A 19,416-nucleotide genomic window follows, 5' to 3' on the forward strand; every position below is an offset into this window, starting at 1 on the left:
AAGCATTTTTTTTAATATAAGTTTATTCTACTAATTAGCTTTTCCCATAATTTATTAATTTGAACTCAACAGCTTTTATTTAACTAAGCCAACCTTGCTTTCAAGTAAAAGAATAACATTATAGAAGATGAACAAAATCATAGTAGTGACAAAAAAAAAACCATAGTTTTGATTGAGGGAAACCTAAGTTACTCAAACAAAATAAGATTAGATAATGAATCTTACGTCTGTTTATGATTGGTGGGCGTGGAAGCTCTTCAGCTACTGTCCTAGTGGGAGGCATAGAGAAGTCATTTGGTGCATTTATGTGGTTCATCATAAAATTTGGAGCTGGGTTTGGCATCTCCTCCTGCTGCAAGGAAAAAAATGCATCAACACCACAAAAGTTATACTACTTAGAACTTAAATGTAAAGTAATTAATGTATGGTATATAAAGACTGAGTTCGTAGTAAAGAAATACAAAATAAAGACTGTAATTAAGAGTAGAAAAGATAAGAGGAAAAAAAGAAAGTATAACCAGAAGGTTATGATGAGTTGGGGAGAAGAAAAAGTGTCCCAAATGAAACTGATTAGGGATGGCAGAAGTAATGCACGCATACTGGAAGCAGATTAGTGCAATGACCACATGTCACAGTCACGGTCTTGAACAAGCTTGTGCAAGGAACACTCACCTGAAAAAAATGAAGGAACAAGTTATATTTGCATAAAAAAATAAAGAAGAAAAACCCTAGCTAAGCTAGTGTTGGAAAGTGGGAATGGAGTGAGAAAATTTTGCGTTAAAATATTGAATAAGTTATAGTATTTGTTATATTTGCATAAAATTTTGCGTTAAAACAGTTAGAAAGTAAACCCTAGCTAAGCCCATTTGACAACTTGTGAATGAAATTTATTCACTAAATAAATTTTGCGTTAAAATAGTGATGAATTTTTTATGATTTTGAAAATTTATTTATTTCATTCCATTTATTGTAATTAAGACCCATAAATTTGTCTCCGAAAAATGACCCATAAATTTGAATTGCATTGAATGCAAAGATCACTTGGATGTTTGATTTTCAGTAAAATAGAATTAGAGGGGCTTGTAAAACTTCCACATTAAGAATGACTAGAGAGTAAGGACTTTGTAGTATTGGTAATCAATTATATATTTTTATTTTTTTCATTTATACGCAATATCTTTTTGGTCAAGTAGCCTAGTGGCTAGAACTCACACATTTTAATGTGGAGAAGTGGAGTGTCCGGGGTTCGAACCCCGGCTCCTGCATATAATATGTAATATCCTTATCAACTGAGCGAAGCTCACGGGGATCATTTATATGCAATATGAATATGAATTATACTTTTTTTTTTAGGGAGAATATGAATTTTACTTAAATTGATGGTTTTTTTTTCCTTTCTATTTTGGAAATTTTCATAAATCAAATTTATTTGGGGCGCTTTATTTGGTGAACTTTCCGATAAACATCCAATTTTAACCCTTTATTTTTTAAATATAATAGTTTTACTCCAACATCTAATTTAATTTTACTCCCACAATATTTTATTATAATTTATTTTGACATTTTCACACATTAAGAAATGTAACAAAAATTAGTCACTACCAAAAAAAAAATAGTCACTACCAAAAAAAATGTAACAAAAATTATGTGTCATTTTACAAAATTATCGGTCATTAATGTCATGGAAATAGATATTAAAAAATTGAAAGAATAAAGAGTAATATATGGTATGATAGGTTTTTTTTTTTTGACAAAGAAAATATATATATTAGTGCTGCGTTAAGCAAGAGAAAATAACAAGGGCACCCCTAATATGAACCCTAAATTTTTGGGTCCACCCATGGTCCTCTTCATGTGACCGTCTATAGCAGGTACTTAACATGGGTTTCAAGTGTTTTTTTTTTTTTTTGTTATGTCCTATTCATTGTTTTGTTATCCATCATCGTCTATCCAATTTCAAACAACCCTGCCCCAATACACAAAGAATTAGTCCAAAAAACCCACCATTTTTCAATTATCGGCAAGTGTTACTAACAATCCCACAAATATTATTGATGGTGACAGCTGCTCAGCAAGAAATTGCCCACCTCTCCCTCTTCTTGTTTAACAAACACGAGAGAACCCATGATAAGCGCAACAAAACTCTTTAGTGGGGGATTCTTTATTGTGTTGGTGAGATTGTGGTTCCAAGAGTTATACTTATAGATCTGTAACACAGTGGGGTTCTGCCACCATCAGTTCTTAGCGGTGGTGATTTAGCGAAGTTGAGGATAGAGGTTATGATGGATTCTAAAGAATTTCCATTGATGGGTTGCAAAGACAAAACGTCAGAAGAAGAAGTTAACGGACCGGGAAAGAAATTAACAGACTTTAAATCATCTAATTTCTTCAATTTGGAAATCTATTTTCTTGGTCTCCGTGTTGTTGTTGACTAAATAAATTTTGAAGATGTTGGTAGGAAATCTTTTGAATTTAATTGCAAACTCATAGGAAATTTGAAGATCTAATCAAACTCAAAACAATCATGATTGGGAGTAAAGACAAGAATATACATCAATACACTAAAGGGAAAGAAATACAATATACAGAGAAATGAACAAGATAAAATATGGCCTTTTTTCTCGGTGCAAATCAAAAGTGAAATTGACGGGAAAAAAATCAACTTAAAAGGTGACCTGCTATAGATAGTCATATTAAGAGGACCATGGGTGGACCAAAAAATATAAGGTCCATATTAGGGGTGCCCAAATAACAAATATAAAACACAAATACTATTATTATTTTTTTCCTAAAGTGACATATAATAAAAACACGAAGGAGTAACATTTAGCATTTGTTTAGTTATGATATGATGCGAAATAAGACTAACTTATTTTTCTAAAATACCCAAAACAAAACAAAAAAAATTAATAAGCTTAAATTTATTTACTAATTAATTGTCAATGCATTGATGAGTTAAATTCCAGAGGGGCTTAGGCTACCTGACAAAAAAAAATTTATTTAGTTAAATATGCATTCCTTAACAAAAAAGGGTAAAAAGGGTAAAAGGGTAGAAAGCGTTAGAAGGTGGAAAGAGTAAAAAGGTCCTTTTTTATCATTACAACCCCAATTTTCTTACAAACTCAACCATTTTTGCAAAAGGGTAAAAAGGGTAAAAGGGTAGAAGGAGGCAAAGGGTGGAAGGAGTAAAAGGATCCTTTTTATCCCCAACCCCAAATATTCTTACTAGGGGTGGCAATATGATCCATGAGATCCATATCCATCCACTACAAAATCCATCCAATCCATCCATCAAACAAAAAAATTTGGTAATGGATTGGTTTGGATCAATCCACTAAAATTTATGGATGGACTTGATCCATCCACCTTATTTTAAAAATTCAATGGATCACCTCTTTAAAATAAAAAAGTTCAATGGATAACTTCAAAAAATATTAATCTTTTTTATTTAAATAATTATATTTTTGATTATCACCTTATTTTTTTTAACTAAACTATTTTTTTTAATTAAATCTCATTTTCAAAAACAGCTTATTTATACGTTTTATTAAAAAAAACAGCTTATTTATACATAAGAGCTTAGTTATGCAAAACAGCTTATTTATACAAAACAACTTATTGCGGTCTCATTTTTAAAAATAGCTTATCAAAAGAGCTTATTTATACAAAACAGCTTATTACGATCAGATTTTCAAAAACAACTTATTCAAAACAGCTTATTTATGCAAAACAACTTATTCAAAACAGCTTATTTATTCAAAACAGCTTATTTATGCAAAAACAACTTATTCAAAACAGCTTATGTATGCAAAACAGCTTATTACGATCTCATTTTCAAAAACAACTTATTCAAAACAGCTTATTTATGCAAAACAACTTATTCAAAACAGCTTATTTATTCAAAACAGCTTATTTACGCAAAACAACTTATTCAAAACAGCTTATGTACGCAAAACAGCTTATTACGATCTCATTTCAAAAACAACTTATTCAAACGATCCTGTTTTGCATAAATAAGCTATTTTGAATAAGTTGTTTTTGAAAATCAGATCGTAATAAGCTGTTTTGTATAAATAAGCTGTTTTGAAAATGAGATCGTAATAAGCTGTTTTGCATACATAAGCTGTTTTGAATAAGTTGTTTTGCGTAAATAAGCTGTTTATTCATAAATAAGCTGTTTTGAATAAGTTGTTTTTGAAAATGAGATCGTAATAAGCTGTTTTGCATACATAAGCTGTTTTGAATAAGTTAGTTTGCATAAATAAGTTGTTTTGAATAAATAAGCTGTTTTGAATAAGTTTTTTTTACATAAATAAGCTGTTTTGAATAAGTTGTTTTTGAAAATCTGATCGTAATAAGCTGTTTTGTATAAATAAGCTCTTTTGAATAAGCTGTTTTGCATAAATAAGTTGTTTTGAATAAGTTGTTTTGCATAAATAAGCTGTTTTGAATAAGTTGTTTTTGAAATTCAGATCGTAATAAGCTGTTTTGTATAAATAAGTTGTTTTAAATAAGTTGTTTTTGAAAATGAGATCGTAATAAGCTATTTTGCATAATTAAGCTGTTTTGAATAAGCTCTTTTTGAAAATGAGATCCTAATAAGTTGTTTTGCATAAATAAGCTGTTTTGAATAAGTTGTTTTTGAAAATCAGATCGTAATAAGCTGTTTTGTATAAATAAGCTGTTTTGAATAAGCTGTTTTGAAAATGAGATCGTAATAAGCTGTTTTGCATACATAAGCTGTTTTGAATAAGTTGTTTTGCATAAATAAGTTGTTTTAAATAAGTTGTTTTTGAAAATGAGATCGTAATAAGCTATTTTGCATAATTAAGCTGTTTTGAATAAGCTCTTTTTGAAAATGAGATCCTAATAAGTTGTTTTGCGTAAATAAGTTGTTTTTGAAAATCAGATCTTAATAAGCTGTTTTGTATAAATAAGCTGTTTTGTATGAGTTGTTTTGAAAATGAGATCGTAATAAGCTGTTTTGCATACATAAGCTGTTTTGAATAAGTTGTTTTGAATAAATAAGTTGTTTTGAATTAAGTTTTTTTCAAAAATAAGCTGTTTTGAATAAGTTGTTTTTTTTAAAAGAGATCATAATAAACTGTTTTGAATTTTTTTTTTGAATAAAACATTTCAATTAATAATACACCTATAAAAAAAAAAGAATATACTTTAAAAAAAAAATACACTTTGATTCATGGATCGGATGAATTATCCATCCATTAAAATCTAATAATGGATGGATTGGATGGACTTTATTCTAATTGGATGGATTGGATGGTTTTTTTCTAAAAAAAAAATAGTGGATTGTAATGGATTAATAGACCTTTTTTGATCCATCCATTAGGATCCAAATCCATATCCATCCAATCCATCCATTTTGCCACCCCTAATTCTTACAAGCCACTATAGTACGTTCCTTTTTCCCTAATTCTTACAATCCACTACAGTACATTCCTTTTTCCATCATGATCGGCGGCTGCTAAAAATCCCCAAACCCCAAATTTTCTTACAAATTCCTTTTTCCATCATGGTCGGCGGCTACTTTTTAGCAGCTAAACGTTTCAGGTACATCATCATCATCATCTAGAATTGACACATTTTCTTTTTTATTTTATTTTATTAGATCTGAAACGGAACCTGACATGCTTCTTTTTTTATATCAATTTTTTTTTATTTTTGTTGCAGACTTGAAATAATAAGACCTCTCAGGTATGGTGGAATAAGACAATGTGGAACATCAACTCCACTAAGAACTTTACAAACAATTTCTAATCCTTTAAGGTAAATACCATAACCATTTAAGAATTACATTTATCACTACATATCATCTGAAGATAACTTGCCATATACCCACCCATATGTAAATAAAATACAACACTTAAGTAGTAGCTACCCTGACTGAATGCTGGAGTGTAGTCATGTTTAAAATTCAATTTCTTTATAAGAGAGGTATGACATCGGAACTCTGTGGATAAGTGACGCGAGGAGCATTTATTCTGTTAAGTGGAATAAATGTAACACGCCCACCTTTTTGTTGATTAAGGTGTTTAATTATCTCGGTTGACTTGTCATCATTTTCAACAACCACATGAAATAACCTGCAAAAACAAATCTGTTAAATTAAGAAATCAATTAACTGACAACATCTTGCCATCTAACTGTTCTGTAATTTTATTCAGGAATTGGGGCATACAAATTGTACCAGAAAACCAAGTTTTTATAGTCGAGAGAAATGGTGTCTATCTCAAGAACCTACCGTGTGGAATTCACCTAACAAACCCGTGTGGATAAGATAGCCCACATACACTGCCTCAATGAAAAGAAATATTTCATTGTCTGGCAAAGTGAATTAACCAGTGATGACAAGTTCTTTAACTTTAACACTGAATTTTCCTTGCAGGTAAAATTAATTTTAATTTGTCTTTTATTTTTGCCTATTTACTTATTTACAAATGATTTATCTTGTGTAGATAAAAGAGCCGGAGCTGGTAACATATGGGAAAACAGATTCGATTGAAGAGCTCATAGAATTGGCAAGGTTAAAAGTTAGGGAGGAAATTAGACTGTCTTCAATGGAATCCGTTGGTGAAAAGAATGATCTCACTAGACTTGAGATCAGCAAAACAATAATTGTATGTAAAGTGAAAATATATTTTGGAAGTAATTATTACAAATATCACTCCTCTATTACAAAATGTATTTTCCTTATCTATTTACAATTTTCCTTATCTACTCTGTTGCAGCTACATGTCAACGAAGAGGCAAAAACAAAAGGTTTGGGAGCAGTAATGCTTCGACACAAGATTGGTATGAACCTATCTTAACTTTATTCTTTCTGGCCATTTTAGTGAGACTACGTACTGATTTCCTGTCCACTACTGAACTTTCCTTCGCTATATATCCATCAGATTCATTGTAATCAGTTATGATCAAGGTAGACAGGAACGAGTCCCAGCACGTAGGATCGTCCGCTCCTACGTGCTTCCCACACAAAAACGTGCCTCGTTCTTACCTGGGTTCGTTTTTTGCATCTTCACAGTCAGGAACGAGTTCCTGATACAGGAACGTAAGTTTAAAACGTGCTGGGCTTGGCTTAAGTGATTTGGGCTTAACGAACCGGGTCGGGTCAAAATTATAACCCGGTTTTATATATACGCTAAAACCCAGAAATTTTTCATTCTCCGATTTCTTTCTCACTCAAACCCTAAACGCGAAAGGGGGCCAGTTCTCTTTTCCGGCGAATTTCTCGCCGTCGTTCTCTCTCTACCCATGCTCTGTTTTCATTTTCTCTCATGGAATCATGGAATCATGTCTCTTCGAAGAAGAGAATGAGAAGGAAGAAGTAAAAAGTTATAAAGAAAAAACTGACAGATGATGAAGAGAAAATGGTTAGAGAAGAAGAAGGATTGAAGAGAGGTAGATCTAGATGGTAGCAGGCGGCAGCTAAGGAGAAAAGAGAGAATAACTAGGGTTTTGTTATTTCACTCTTTTATATAGTATTGGGCTAGGCCCATAGTGATATTTTTTTTTTAAAAACCCAGATTGATACTAAATATACCTTTTTTTTTATACTTTCTTACCCCCCTTAGTTAATAATATACTTTCTTGCATAATAATTTTCAAGTTTGTGTGTATATATATTTGTGAAGTTACAATTTTGCCCTCAAGTGGGTTCTTACGAACCGTGTTACGTTCCTCGATCTTACGTCCCTTCACCAGCCCACCGATCCTACGTAGGAACTCGTTCCTGACTACATTGGTTATGATTATGATTCTCTACATTATTATTTTGATCCTCTGCATTATTGTTCCCTTTTTCCTTTTATAGATTCTCTGAAAACTATAAGTACTTAAACTGGTTGTGATGTTTGGTGATTTGTGTGAAAAAATGAATAATAATCCTGATACTTGGTGAATACACATACCGAATAGTAATATATATATATATTTTTTTTTCCAGATATCCTTTTAGGAGGCAAATGCAACGTGTAATTTGGAATAACTCTAAGATGCCGATGAAATTGCTCAAAATTCCAGTATCTGTGTACCGCCAAAAGATATTTTGGTGAGTAAAGTCAAATATATAGACGGCGATACTTGATGATATTTATTCTGTTTAATGAGCAGATTAAACTCAACAGGGGAAAAAAATTAGAAAACAAATTAAATCATTAAAACCAAAGCAATTTTGAGATTAGAAAACCCCCGATTTATTCTTTTTTCCTTTATTTATTCTGTTCTATACCATATTTTTGTGATCCTGGCATTTTGTTTTGTAATTGTAATTAGAAAACCAAAGAAATTATGCCAGTCACTTAAGATAAAGTCAAAGTACATAGATAAAGACTTTATTTACAGCCTTGTATAAATCCAGTTCATACCAAATTGTTTGTAAAATTTGAATCAAATATAAGTTGTTCACACTTATTACTAAAAAAAATATACGAAAGAAGTAAACCTTTTTACAAACCAAGTTCTATTATGTGCATCAGTCACTGCAATTGAGTAGACAACAAAAGATGTGGACCCAATTTTCTCAAAATATGATCCCACAACCTGCAATGTTTTAGTAGACAAAAACAACAGATAACAAGTAAAGAGAGTAAATTCTAAACCAATGTGCTTTTTAGAATATTGTTCTTAGATATTTAACTTTAAGCCAAAATTGCATACCCAGCACAGGTGCTTTGGAGCTAATTGCCCCTCTCTCCAAACTATCACGAAATCCTTCACAGCACGTCTCAAATTCCGGGTTGAAAATTTCTGAAAAAATGGAGCCACCTTCTTAATTAGGTTGGATTCCCAAGACAGAAGCATTGCTGGACCTCTTTAGCGAACTTTTATACCCTTCAGAAGCAAGGGAATAGAATACTAATATAAACACATCGTACCAACCTAAAATTGATGGGCAGACTCAATCACTGCTTCGAAACTTACCTGCAATGTTTTGTCAGTGACAACCCACAACAGTGGACATGCTTCCTTTCACTTGCTTGATTATGGTATAATACCTCGTATCACTCTGCACTGCATTTGAAGACCTGTATGGCCACGCTCCCCCATCTCCCACTTCTTATGTTACTGGATCATAGACAATTGCAACCATTGATTAGAATTTTCTAAACGAAGCACCGCACTTCGGCTGTTAAATCACAGTCTCGAACGAGCATGGCCCAGAATGGTTCAGCAAGCAAATTCAAAGAGACAGGACAAGAAATTTTTAGAAGGGGACTGGGTTCACCTGAAACTTCAACCCTATTTGCAAGTACCCGTCCACCATCATCGCAAAAGCTCGCAAAAAGTATTACGGCCCAATCCAATTATTCAAACGCATCGAATTTTTAGCATATGAACTCGATTTACCGGCGTCCTCCCAAATCCATCTTGTATTTCACGTTTCCTTGCCGAAATCCTGCTTGGGAAGACCAGATATTCAACGCGTTCTGTCTCAAATGTTGATCTTGAGGACAAAATCCGGGCCAACATCTATCACAATCCTACAAAACTGAATCATTTTTTGGATATTGTTTCATTCACTGATAAAAATGTCAAACAGAAAATCAACAATCAACGATCCTACAAAGAATCTTCCAAACAGAAAATCATACAACAACAAAATTAATTAGAAATAGAGGGGGAGAATAAAAATTCTAACTTAACTTTGTAGAAGTAAAAACTGAATCAGATGAAAAGGAGAATTTTTTTGGATATTGTTTCGTTCACAAATAAAAATGTCAAATAGAAAATCAACGATGCTACAAGTAAAAATTGAATCGAATGAAAAAGAGAAATTATTTGTAGACAGAAAATCAACAATCAAACAGTCCTACAATCAGAAAATCAGTACAACAACAAAAATCCAATTAAAAATAGAGGGAGAGAATAAAAATTCTAAATTTGTACAAGTAAAAATTGAATCGAATGAAAAAGAGAAAAAATTTGGATACGGAAAAACAACAATCAACAGTCCTATATTCAGTAAAGTGATTTCTTCAAATATAGATAAAATTCAAATGAAAGGGGTTCTTAACAAATAAATGTATCAAAAAGGATAAGCAAAAATAAATTAAACTCTTTCGAATCTATGGCCAAATCCAACTAACAACAAAGATACAATACGCAGACTATGATTCATGATTGTGATATGAGAAGAGCATCAATTGCATCAATATCAGATAAAATCATTAGAGAAATGCCAAGGAATCCATAGTGGATGATTCAAATAATGCCTACAATTAATTAAGAATCAATAGCCAAGAATTGTGTACTATCTTATTGATTAATTAAGGATCAATAAGACACATTCATAAATTGTGTATTCTCTTAGTCAAGATTCTCTACTGTAGTTAAAAGCTTTTAATTCTCCATGTTGAACTCAATTCATTTAGTAAATAAAGCAAAGAATAAAGCTAGTTAGAAAAAGGCAATAGTTGGGCAGTTAAAAGAACATCACAATAAGTTGAAATGAAGTACATAGTAAAGATCAGTTTTTCAGGCACACCAAATCATTTCGGTCAAAATTACCATCTATGATTTAGGTGACTACATGACTATAACAGCAACATTAAAAACATGCTTCAAAAACCACACCTGAGACAAATCCAATCTGTATCAGGCCAAAATTCTGGAATTCCTATGTTAAAGTGAATGTGTATAAAACAATATATAAATTAGGCTCAGAAAAAGATTACAAAGAATGAAATGTTTGCTATCATTCTAAGAACTATCATTCCAATATTAAGAAAAGAAGGGGAAATAACTAATGCTAACAACAGGCATTGATGAGAAGTGCCAAAATATGCAGACCATAGTAGTCAATAGCGGCGCTATAGCGGCGAATAGCGGCCGCGCGGTGCGGTGCGGTCCCGGACCGCTATGCAATAAGCCATAGCGTAGCGTTATGAGATAGCGGCGCAATAGCGGCCGCAACACTGCATAGCGGTTTTGCAGTCTAGCACCGCTATTTCATTTTACCTGAAAATACAAGTTTGTCCTTGGTTTTTAAAAAAAAACAAGGGTATTTTTGTCATTTTCGTCAAACCCTAATAACTTCAATTTCTCTCTTCATTCTTTCATTCTTTACAGCCGCATCTTCTCATCTCAAAAACGCATCTCATCTTCTCACTGTTCATCTTCTCAAAACCGCATCAAACGGCAGATCTGTTCATCTTCTCCTTACAGCCGCCGTTCCTCAGGTTTGCTCTCTTCTATAAATCTTCCTTTCTGTTTTGTTCATAAACATATCACAATATGTTTTGTTCTTCCTCTCTGTTTTGTTCTTCCTCTGTTTTGTTCATAAACGTATCACAATCTGTTCATAAACATATCCTCTGTTTTGTTCTTCCTCTCTGTTTTCTCATGAATGATTGAAAAAAACACAAATGACTTCGGTTATCTGTGAGATCTCTATGATAAACTCTACTCTCAGACGCAGGACACATTTAGTTCAATCTTTCTCTGTTGTTTTCCTCTACTGTTTTGTTCATCCTCTATTCTGCTCTCTGTTTCCTTATTTTTGTTGTTTTTGTGGACAACACAGTCATGGCAGCATCAGGTTCTGGTGTTCAATCAAACTCTATGTCTGTTGACTCATGTGCTCAAAGACATAAGCGGACCGGTGATAATCTCAACATTGCTTGGCAATTTAATCACTGGAAGGATTTGAATGATAAGAAAAAGATTTACTGTGATTTATGAATGTGTCATGAGATTTGAATGTTATATTTAATTTTATATTAGATATATGTTTGTTTATAATTTATAGTATTATTTATATAATTTGTCCACAAAAGTGATGAAATAGCGGTCATAGCGCTAGGCGCTATCCCGCTATAGCATTTTTGGGGTCGGCCGCTACGCGCCGCTATCCGCTATTAACTACTATGATGCAGACTATCGTTGAGAATAATGAGAAACAAAGATGCAAGTAGCAACGATAGGTATTTTGAAATTTGAATTCATGTGTAGTACTACATCTGACCATGAATGTTTCATATTTTATTTATTTATTTATTCTTTATCTAACTAATGTGAAAATATTGGGGAGAAGAGATTCTTACCAACATGATCAAAAGCCAATGGCAGCATTTCATGAAGGGTCAGAAAAGCCATATGTCCACCAATTGTAATCAACATAGAACCAATGACCAAATGCTAAAATACATCTTGATCAATTTTAAAAAACCATTGCATGACCTCTCTTCTGAATAGAAGTTAAATACATCTTGATCATGTGTAAATGCTGTCAAATAATGGACAGAAAATAAACAATCAATTTTGCAAGCTCAAAAAAACAAAACTACATCTGAAAAGGTGTTTAGATAAAGTTTAAAAAACATGGAATCAAGTTATCTTGATTAAAGTTACCATCAATTTTTCACATCCAAAGTTACCATCTCCAAATTCAAAACATGGAATCAAGTTATCTTGATCAAAAGTAGATAGAGTTTACCCAGTAATAGAGATTGCTTGTTCATAAGGGTTTTGACCACTTCCAATGCGACGTAAACGTTTTCAACTGAATGAACTCTCCCCTGAAAAAGTGAAGTATATACTTTGCCTTAAAATTCATAAAATAAAAATAAAAATTCAAGCATAAAAATGTAAGCAAGAGATAACACCTGTCCACTCATTGCTCTTTGTGAAATCAATGCCAACAATGAGATTAGAAGATTCCAGCCTAGAATCTGCAAGAGCAGCAGTAACCTGTGTTCAATTCACTTCATTATTTGACAATAATAATGTGTACTTTGTCTTGGGGTTCCAAAACAGATTATGGGCCCGTTTGTTTTAGATTTAAAACAAACAGACTTTTCTTTGTATTTCTAAAAATGGATTTTTTGGAAATTTAATCAAAAATAGTAGAAATAATTTTAAGCTCATTTGGTATAAGTTAAATAAGAGATTTCGACATTCACTAACTTAAATATTAATTGTTCGAGATTTTACATAGTAAAAATTGCATATTTTTTCAAAATGACATCTTTCAAAAATGATTTTTATGAAAAGCTATTTGAAATAGCTTTTTTTTTAGAGATTTTTTCAAAATTTTAGTATCCAAAAAAAATTATAACAAAATGATAAAATACTTAGAATGATATTTTAAGATAATCTATTCAAACAAATTTTTCATTTGAAGCTTTACTTGAAAATTTCTTTGTTAAAAAAATTATAACAAAAACATATTGCATTACAAAAATCTATTTTAAAAAAAAAAACTATAACAAACGGGCTCAATTTTGGTTGAAATTCTCAATGAATTATTTTCTCTTCATGATAGCTTATTGAAACAAACAGCTTATACAAAACTTAAGCAATTTTCTCCTCATTTTCGTTGTGTTGATTATAAAAACAGCTTATACATAAGTTTTTATACGATAAGATGTTATTAAGTACTTAATTAACTTGTTTATCCAACCCATCACAACACTAAAACAAAAAATAAATCAAAAAAATTCCATACTGCACTTAATGTCAAAACATGAAGCCAAATGAAGTAAATAGCAGAAAACAGACCCATCTCTAAACTTCACAGCATCCTCAATGGGAGGATTAACAAATATCTTAGTTGTATTCATTACATTCTGAAGATATGCCTTATATGCAAAGTATTCAAAATCTAACCTTTAAAAACAATGCTTGCAAACAAGTATGTAATACCTTACGCGATTTGAAGACAACAAACCTTGAAATATCTTAATTTTGGCAAATTGAAAAACAACATCAGGCATTCCATCAGTAGACTTCCCCATCAATTTCTGCAGATTATTAACATAGCTACCAAACAACTCACACTCAATTTTCCCACTACACCAAACAAACAGGACACGTCAACAAAACGATGTATATCGAAAACACTTCATTATCCACCAAAATTTCCCACTAAAAATAGAATATTTAAATGAGTACCTGTCATCGGTTAACTCAAACACAAACATCAAGGTCACCTTTCCATCCCTGATATACTCTCAGCAGAAATCCCGGTCATCAAGCCAATGACATCCAACCAAATCATTTGATTAGCAAGACCAAATAATTATACATTAAAAAAATCAAGGTGCATAACCATGTTTGTAAAAACTTTTCTTACCAACTAAATAGTCGTAATCAGCAGTGCGTCCAGAAGCTACATCAATCTTCATTACTATGCACCTTGGTCTTCATCTGGAAAATCGGCTTATATGGATGGAGCATAGTACGGTATGCACCAGCACCTTGGTCTTCATCTTGTAGACCTCTCCTTCAACTAACTTCTTTTGAAAAACATACAGCAGGTGTTTTCTGTTGTGGCATGGATCTTGGTACCTACAACAGCGGAAAATGGGTCCATTTCCACCAAACAAATGTAGAATGTAACTTCATCAAGAAAATAATCAACAATCTATAACTAACAAAGGGAGAAAAACTACCTCATCATCTATAAGAATTAAGAACCATCTCAATTGAGTTTGCTTGATCAGAAAACAGTTGGGACTTCCCAAAGCCTGAGAACCTGAAGGGAGAAACATGTATTCTGTCCCCAAAAAAATTGAATCAACCCTAGCAGGAACACTCGGTACCAAACTACTTGAAGAGTCAGAAGAGGGTAATAGCAAAAATTCAGCAATACGACAAACCTGACACAAACACAGCCAGTACCTTCACATAAAAACAAAACACAAGATTGGGATGTAGGAAGATCTCCTCCAAAGGCACAGAAAGTACCGATAAAGACAAAAAACAATTGCAGAATCCAGTCTTTGACACAGATAAAGCTATCTGTAATCCAAAATTACACAAAAAAAACCTCGTCGGTGCGGCGCACGCAGTGAAACAAACCCAATCCCACATGAAGAGCACAACAGATCGTAGATGAAAGCCAAACCCACCAAAAACGGAGATGTACAGGAAAGTTTGGCCAAATTTGGCTATTATCTTTTGCAAGAGTTATTGATAAAATGTCAAACAGAACATCAACAATCAACGATCCTACAAACAGACAATCAATATAACAACAAAAATCATATAACAACATAAATCCAATTAGAAATAGAGGGGAGAGAATAAAAATTCGAAATTTGTACAAGTAAAAATTGAATGGAATGAAAAAGAGAAATTTTTTGGTTACAGAAAATTAACAATCAAGCGTCTCACAATCAGAAAATCAACAAAAATCGAAGTAAAAATAGAGGGATTGAATAAAAATTCGAAATTTGTACAAGTAAAAATTGAATCGAATGAAAAAGAGAAATTTTTTGGTTACAGAAAATCAACAATCAACAGTCCTACAATCAGAAAATCAACATAAATCCAAGTAAAAATAGAGGGATTGAATAAAAATTCGAAATTTGTACAAGTACAAATTGAATGGAATGAAAAGCAAATTGAATGGAATGAAAAAGAGAAATTTTTTGGTTACAGAAAATCAACAATCAAGAGTCCTACAATCAGAAAATCAACATAAATCCAAGTAAAAACAGAGGGATTGAATAAAAATTCGAAATTTTTACAAGAAAAAATTGAATCGAATGAAAAAGAGAAATTTTTTGGTTACAGAAAATCAACAATCAACAGTCCTACAATCAGAAAATCAACAAAAATCCAAGTAAAAATAGAGGGATTGAATAAAAATTCTAATTTTCTCAGATAAAAAAAAAATCCTATTTTTATTCGATATTGTTTCATTCAACAATAAAAAAAAATAGAGATCTACCGATCTGTTGTTCAAGAGGAGTTGTAGTTCAAAAAATGAAGATTACCGATCTGTTGTTCAAGAGGAGATTACCGATCTGTTGTTTGTTCAAGAGGAGATTGAGAAACCGCGAGTTGAGTTGCCAGATCTAGTCTAGGTTTCAAAAGTCAAAGCCAAAGCATGTGTTCTCGTGAGTGTAGTTATGTTTGTACTTTGCCTGAACTAAGTAGTAACATGTGTTTTTCGTACTTACCGTTTTCTATTTTACTTTTTCGGTAAAACTCTTTTTTTTTTTCGTACTTACTGTGTTCTATTTTACTTTTTCGGTAAAACTCTTTTTGTCCTCCAGAAGGATGTGTTTTTCCGTACTAACTGTGTTCTATTTTGCATTTACTTTTTCGGTAAAACTCTTTTTGTTAAAAATTGTGTATCATATCATAAAAAAAGTTATTTTATTTACCTCAAAAAAAGTTATTTTATATTTTTTTTATGGTATATAAATTTTCCTATCATTGTTCAACCTTTCTTCTGTCATTCCAATCGCTATTTCGCCGTCATCGTATTAATGACCTAGTTTTTTTGGGTAGTGATTAATGACCTAGTTTAATAATATACATTATTGTCCTACATACTTTTGACCATATTTTTCTACTAATATACAAAGAAAAATAATATTATATAAGATGTTGGATTTATCTCGATAAATATTTTCAAAATACTACATTTTCATAATTTTTTGAATAGATGATTACAGATATTAAAAATAAAAAATATGCATTGGTATGTGTGACAGAATCAAATGCATCACTTGACATGGGATTGAGGTAGTATAATCCAACTAGCAAAACTCATTCAAACATGAGATATAGTTGCACAAATTGAGAAGGTATTTATTTTATGGGTCATGTTAAATTATGCCCTAAGGGCACAAGTTAAGGAGCTATGAAAGAAAATAAACAATAAATTTTGTATTGAAATTATAAAAGTTTAAAGTTTTGTAATATTGAATACACAAGTTTCAAAAAAAAAAAAATTATTTTAAGCTTCTTAACTTGTGTCTTAAGGGCACAAGTTAACATTTCCCTTATTTTATATATTATTATTGTTGTTGGTTGCTTAAGGAGTCGGTGCTATTTTTGTTGGTGTGTTTTACAATTCTAAGTCTACCAGACGTTTTTATTATGGCAGGTAGGCTGCAAATATGATTGTCTACAATTGTGTTGTAGCTAACTCAAATAAAATCTTATAAGTCTAGAAGTCCTAGTTAATTGGTAAATGTCGAAATTGCAAAAAAAAACTTATACAGTTTATTTGAGTTTAATTTCAGTGGATTACCACTTAATCAAAGGCAAAAAAAAAAAACTTATACAAAATCAAATAAATATTTATTTTTAAGTGTGTAAGACGTCTTGGTTTATTGGTGGTGATAGTAGGGATGGCAAAGCGGGCCGGCCCGCCCCGTCTTAGTCCGCTTAAAACGGGACGAGACGAGCCGAGTCAAATTAGGTGGCCAACTTCAAAATCTCACCCCCGCCGCGTTTAGTGGCGGACAAACGAGTTGGCGGGCCAGCCCGCCAAACAAAAAACTTTATTATTTAGAGGAAAAAACAACTATTTTTTGTGCATTTTTTTTTACAACTTAATTTTTACAAAAAAAAAATATGTTGCTTTTATCATTTTTTTTTTAAAATATATGTTGCTTTTATCATAAAAAAAAAAGAATAAAAGAATATGCAACGAATTAATTTGTGGTAAAAACAAGATAATTAATAAATTGTCAAACTCAACATCATGTTTAATAACAAAATAATGAAAATCTACTAACATAAAAACAAATCCAGCAACTAAAATAAATCCAAAAGGAAAAAATAAGTCTAAAAGAAAAAAGAAAAACGAGTTTAGCGGGCAGACCCGCCCCGCCACGAGTCGGTCGTTTTTTTAACGAGTTAAGCGGGGCGAGCCAACCATAGAAAGCGAATTCAAAACTTCGGCTCAGCCCGCTAAAAATAGCGGGCTATACGGACCGGCCCGACGGGTTGGACCCGATTTGCCACCCCAAGGTGATAGTGACAAGTTTACATGTGAATTCGGCTCTTCTCCCAACAAGTTTTGTTCACTCCAAACCAAAGTTTCGAAAATACTCCTGCGTGACTTAAGTTACGCTGATAAAGATTCTGTTAAGAGTATGCTTTGTTTTTCTTCATGTTGGTTAAAGCTATGACTGAAGACTGTGTGGGGTATTTTTTGATTTTGTGTGCATCTCTTGAGTGATACTGTTTTACTAGTTTTTCTTCTTCATGGTTGTGTGTTTATGGGGATTTGAAGAAGTTTACCTAAGGTATCTCTTTAGATTTTATGTGTTGACCGTTTCTTCATGTGTGTGTGTGTTCATGATGACTGAAGAAATGGATTTTATGTATCCATCTGCTTTATACAAGTGGCTTCAATTTGTTTTAGCCAAAAATTTGCCAAAGGGGGAGATTGTTGGGTATTTGTATTGGCTGCATTATTTTATTTTTTTTGGATAAAAAAGTTTAGGTGGGTTCGGCTCCGGTCACCACCAGGGTCAGGGCACGCCTCCGGGCCCAAAGGGCACTTATTGCTAAAACAAATATCCATGTCTGTGATGTTGGATATCATGTTCCAACATGTTTTAGGCATTTTCACAAGATGTTGGATATGATGTTCCAACATCCTTGCACGGTTCAGTGTGTCTTGTTTTATGTCTTGCACTACACGCGCTTTATCTTATTAAGGAATCCACGTCCTCATATCCTGCTGATCAAGCAACACGCATATATGTTCATAATCAGTTGTGTTTGTATTTCTAAAGGAGTAACAATATTTTAGGGAATCTTTAGATATGTTTGGAAGTTCCTAAATATGTTCCTACATTTTAGGACTTTCTATATTTGTTACTGATTCTTGTTACGTAGATCATATGAAGGATCTACATTGTTCTGAAGCCCAGTAAAGTTATTTAGCCCATGTTGCTTCAGAATATAAGGAAGACTTCAAGACCTAATTAGGTATTCAAGCTGTCATTCTAAAGAATAATTTTTTAGGGTTTTAAGTCTTGTTCTTTGTGTGTTCTTCTCTTATATCGTTTTGATGCAAGTCTAAAACTGTTTGTTATCTGCGAGCCTTTCTTGTATCACCTTGATACATGTTAAAGATTGTTTATTGATTTGTAACTCGTTGTGCTACACCAAAGCTTTGAAGCAAGGTAGTAGTTTGTGTTTGAAGGTAACTTCACCATATTGTATTTTTAATCTGATAATCACAGGGGTTGTGATTGATTGTAGGATAGTGAGATGAGATATCAGATATAGGAGTTTCTAGGTTGAAATCTAAACGGGTAGGTTCTAGGTCTTAAGTTGTAAACGTGGTTTGCTGAGAATTTCACCAAACTGGGTCAACAAACTCTCTATGCATTTTACTTTCTTGTCATTTATTCTCTTGCATAATTATTATTTGTTAGCATGATGTTGGAACATTGAACACAACATCTGTTTTCTGTGTGCTTGGTGTTGAAACATCACATAAAACATCTTAATACCAGTGTACTAGAATTTCACACAAATTCGCTGGTAATGACCCGGAATCATTTAATCACAATTAATGACACGTAAAAGATCCAAATTACATGAATTTGTTCTTAAAGTCCCAAAATCACATAACGATCCAAATTACCCAAATTCATCGTTTTTCTCAAAATCACATAATCACACAAACGATCC

The 19,416-nt window shown here is 32.3% G+C and overlaps 1 protein-coding gene and 3 long non-coding RNA genes across 53 annotated transcripts; 2 read left to right on the forward strand and 2 right to left on the reverse strand.

Annotated features, from left to right (window-relative positions):
• Positions 1–225: 225 nt before the first annotated feature.
• LOC146903017 (uncharacterized) lies at positions 226–755 on the reverse strand. The gene is made up of 2 exons (XR_015021125.1): positions 519–755; positions 226–352 (listed from the first exon to the last, which is right to left on the reverse strand). It is a non-coding gene; the product is annotated as an uncharacterized LOC146903017 (long non-coding RNA).
• Positions 756–5,646: 4,891 nt separating this feature from the next.
• Positions 5,647–6,847, forward strand: LOC146903018 (uncharacterized). Its single transcript, XR_015023714.1, has 4 exons — positions 5,647–5,787; positions 6,186–6,406; positions 6,477–6,638; positions 6,750–6,847. It is a non-coding gene; the product is annotated as an uncharacterized LOC146903018 (long non-coding RNA).
• Positions 5,717–15,878, reverse strand: LOC146903019 (uncharacterized). Of its 50 annotated transcripts, none has more exons than XM_085738042.1 (14): positions 15,770–15,878; positions 14,644–14,973; positions 14,415–14,518; positions 14,096–14,310; positions 13,915–13,962; positions 13,666–13,812; positions 12,627–12,692; positions 12,458–12,539; positions 12,066–12,247; positions 9,248–9,511; positions 8,944–9,087; positions 8,680–8,853; positions 8,465–8,562; positions 5,717–6,104 (listed from the first exon to the last, which is right to left on the reverse strand). In XM_085738042.1, the coding sequence occupies exons 12-14, from the start codon at positions 8,821–8,823 to the stop codon at positions 5,945–5,947; spliced, it is 402 nt and encodes a 133-aa protein (XP_085594168.1). In that variant the 5' UTR covers positions 8,824–8,853; positions 8,944–9,087; positions 9,248–9,511; positions 12,066–12,247; positions 12,458–12,539; positions 12,627–12,692; positions 13,666–13,812; positions 13,915–13,962; positions 14,096–14,310; positions 14,415–14,518; positions 14,644–14,973; positions 15,770–15,878; the 3' UTR covers positions 5,717–5,944. The 50 variants fall into 50 exon arrangements, 11 of the variants coding, with proteins under 11 accessions (XP_085594168.1, XP_085594171.1, XP_085594165.1 ...); XM_085738045.1 differs by having other exon boundaries at positions 14,644–14,763; positions 15,744–15,878; XM_085738039.1 differs by having other exon boundaries at positions 13,691–13,812; positions 15,744–15,878.
• Positions 11,062–11,763, forward strand: LOC146903020 (uncharacterized). The gene is made up of 2 exons (XR_015023715.1): positions 11,062–11,201; positions 11,546–11,763. It is a non-coding gene; the product is annotated as an uncharacterized LOC146903020 (long non-coding RNA).
• Positions 15,879–19,416: the final 3,538 nt, after the last annotated feature.

This window comes from Medicago sativa, chromosome 8 (assembly GCF_051527215.1).
Source record: "Medicago sativa cultivar Bolivia chromosome 8, Bolivia_mono, whole genome shotgun sequence".
NCBI classification, from domain to species: Eukaryota; Viridiplantae; Streptophyta; class Magnoliopsida; order Fabales; family Fabaceae; genus Medicago; species Medicago sativa.

What these genes read in the sequence shown, in the direction of transcription:
- LOC146903019 (XM_085738042.1), bottom strand. Translation starts at nt 8,823, where the DNA reads ATGCTTCTGTCTTGGGAATCCAACCTAATTAAGAAGGTGGCTCCATTT. An exon ending in CTCCAAAGCACCTGTGCTGG is followed by an intron (nt 8,563 to 8,679) that starts GTATGCAATTTT and finishes AAAACATTGCAG; the next exon opens with GTTGTGGGATCATATTTTGA. An exon ending in AGAACTTGGTTTGTAAAAAG is followed by an intron (nt 6,105 to 8,464) that starts GTTTACTTCTTT and finishes TTGTTTTTGCAG; the next exon opens with GTTATTTCATGTGGTTGTTG.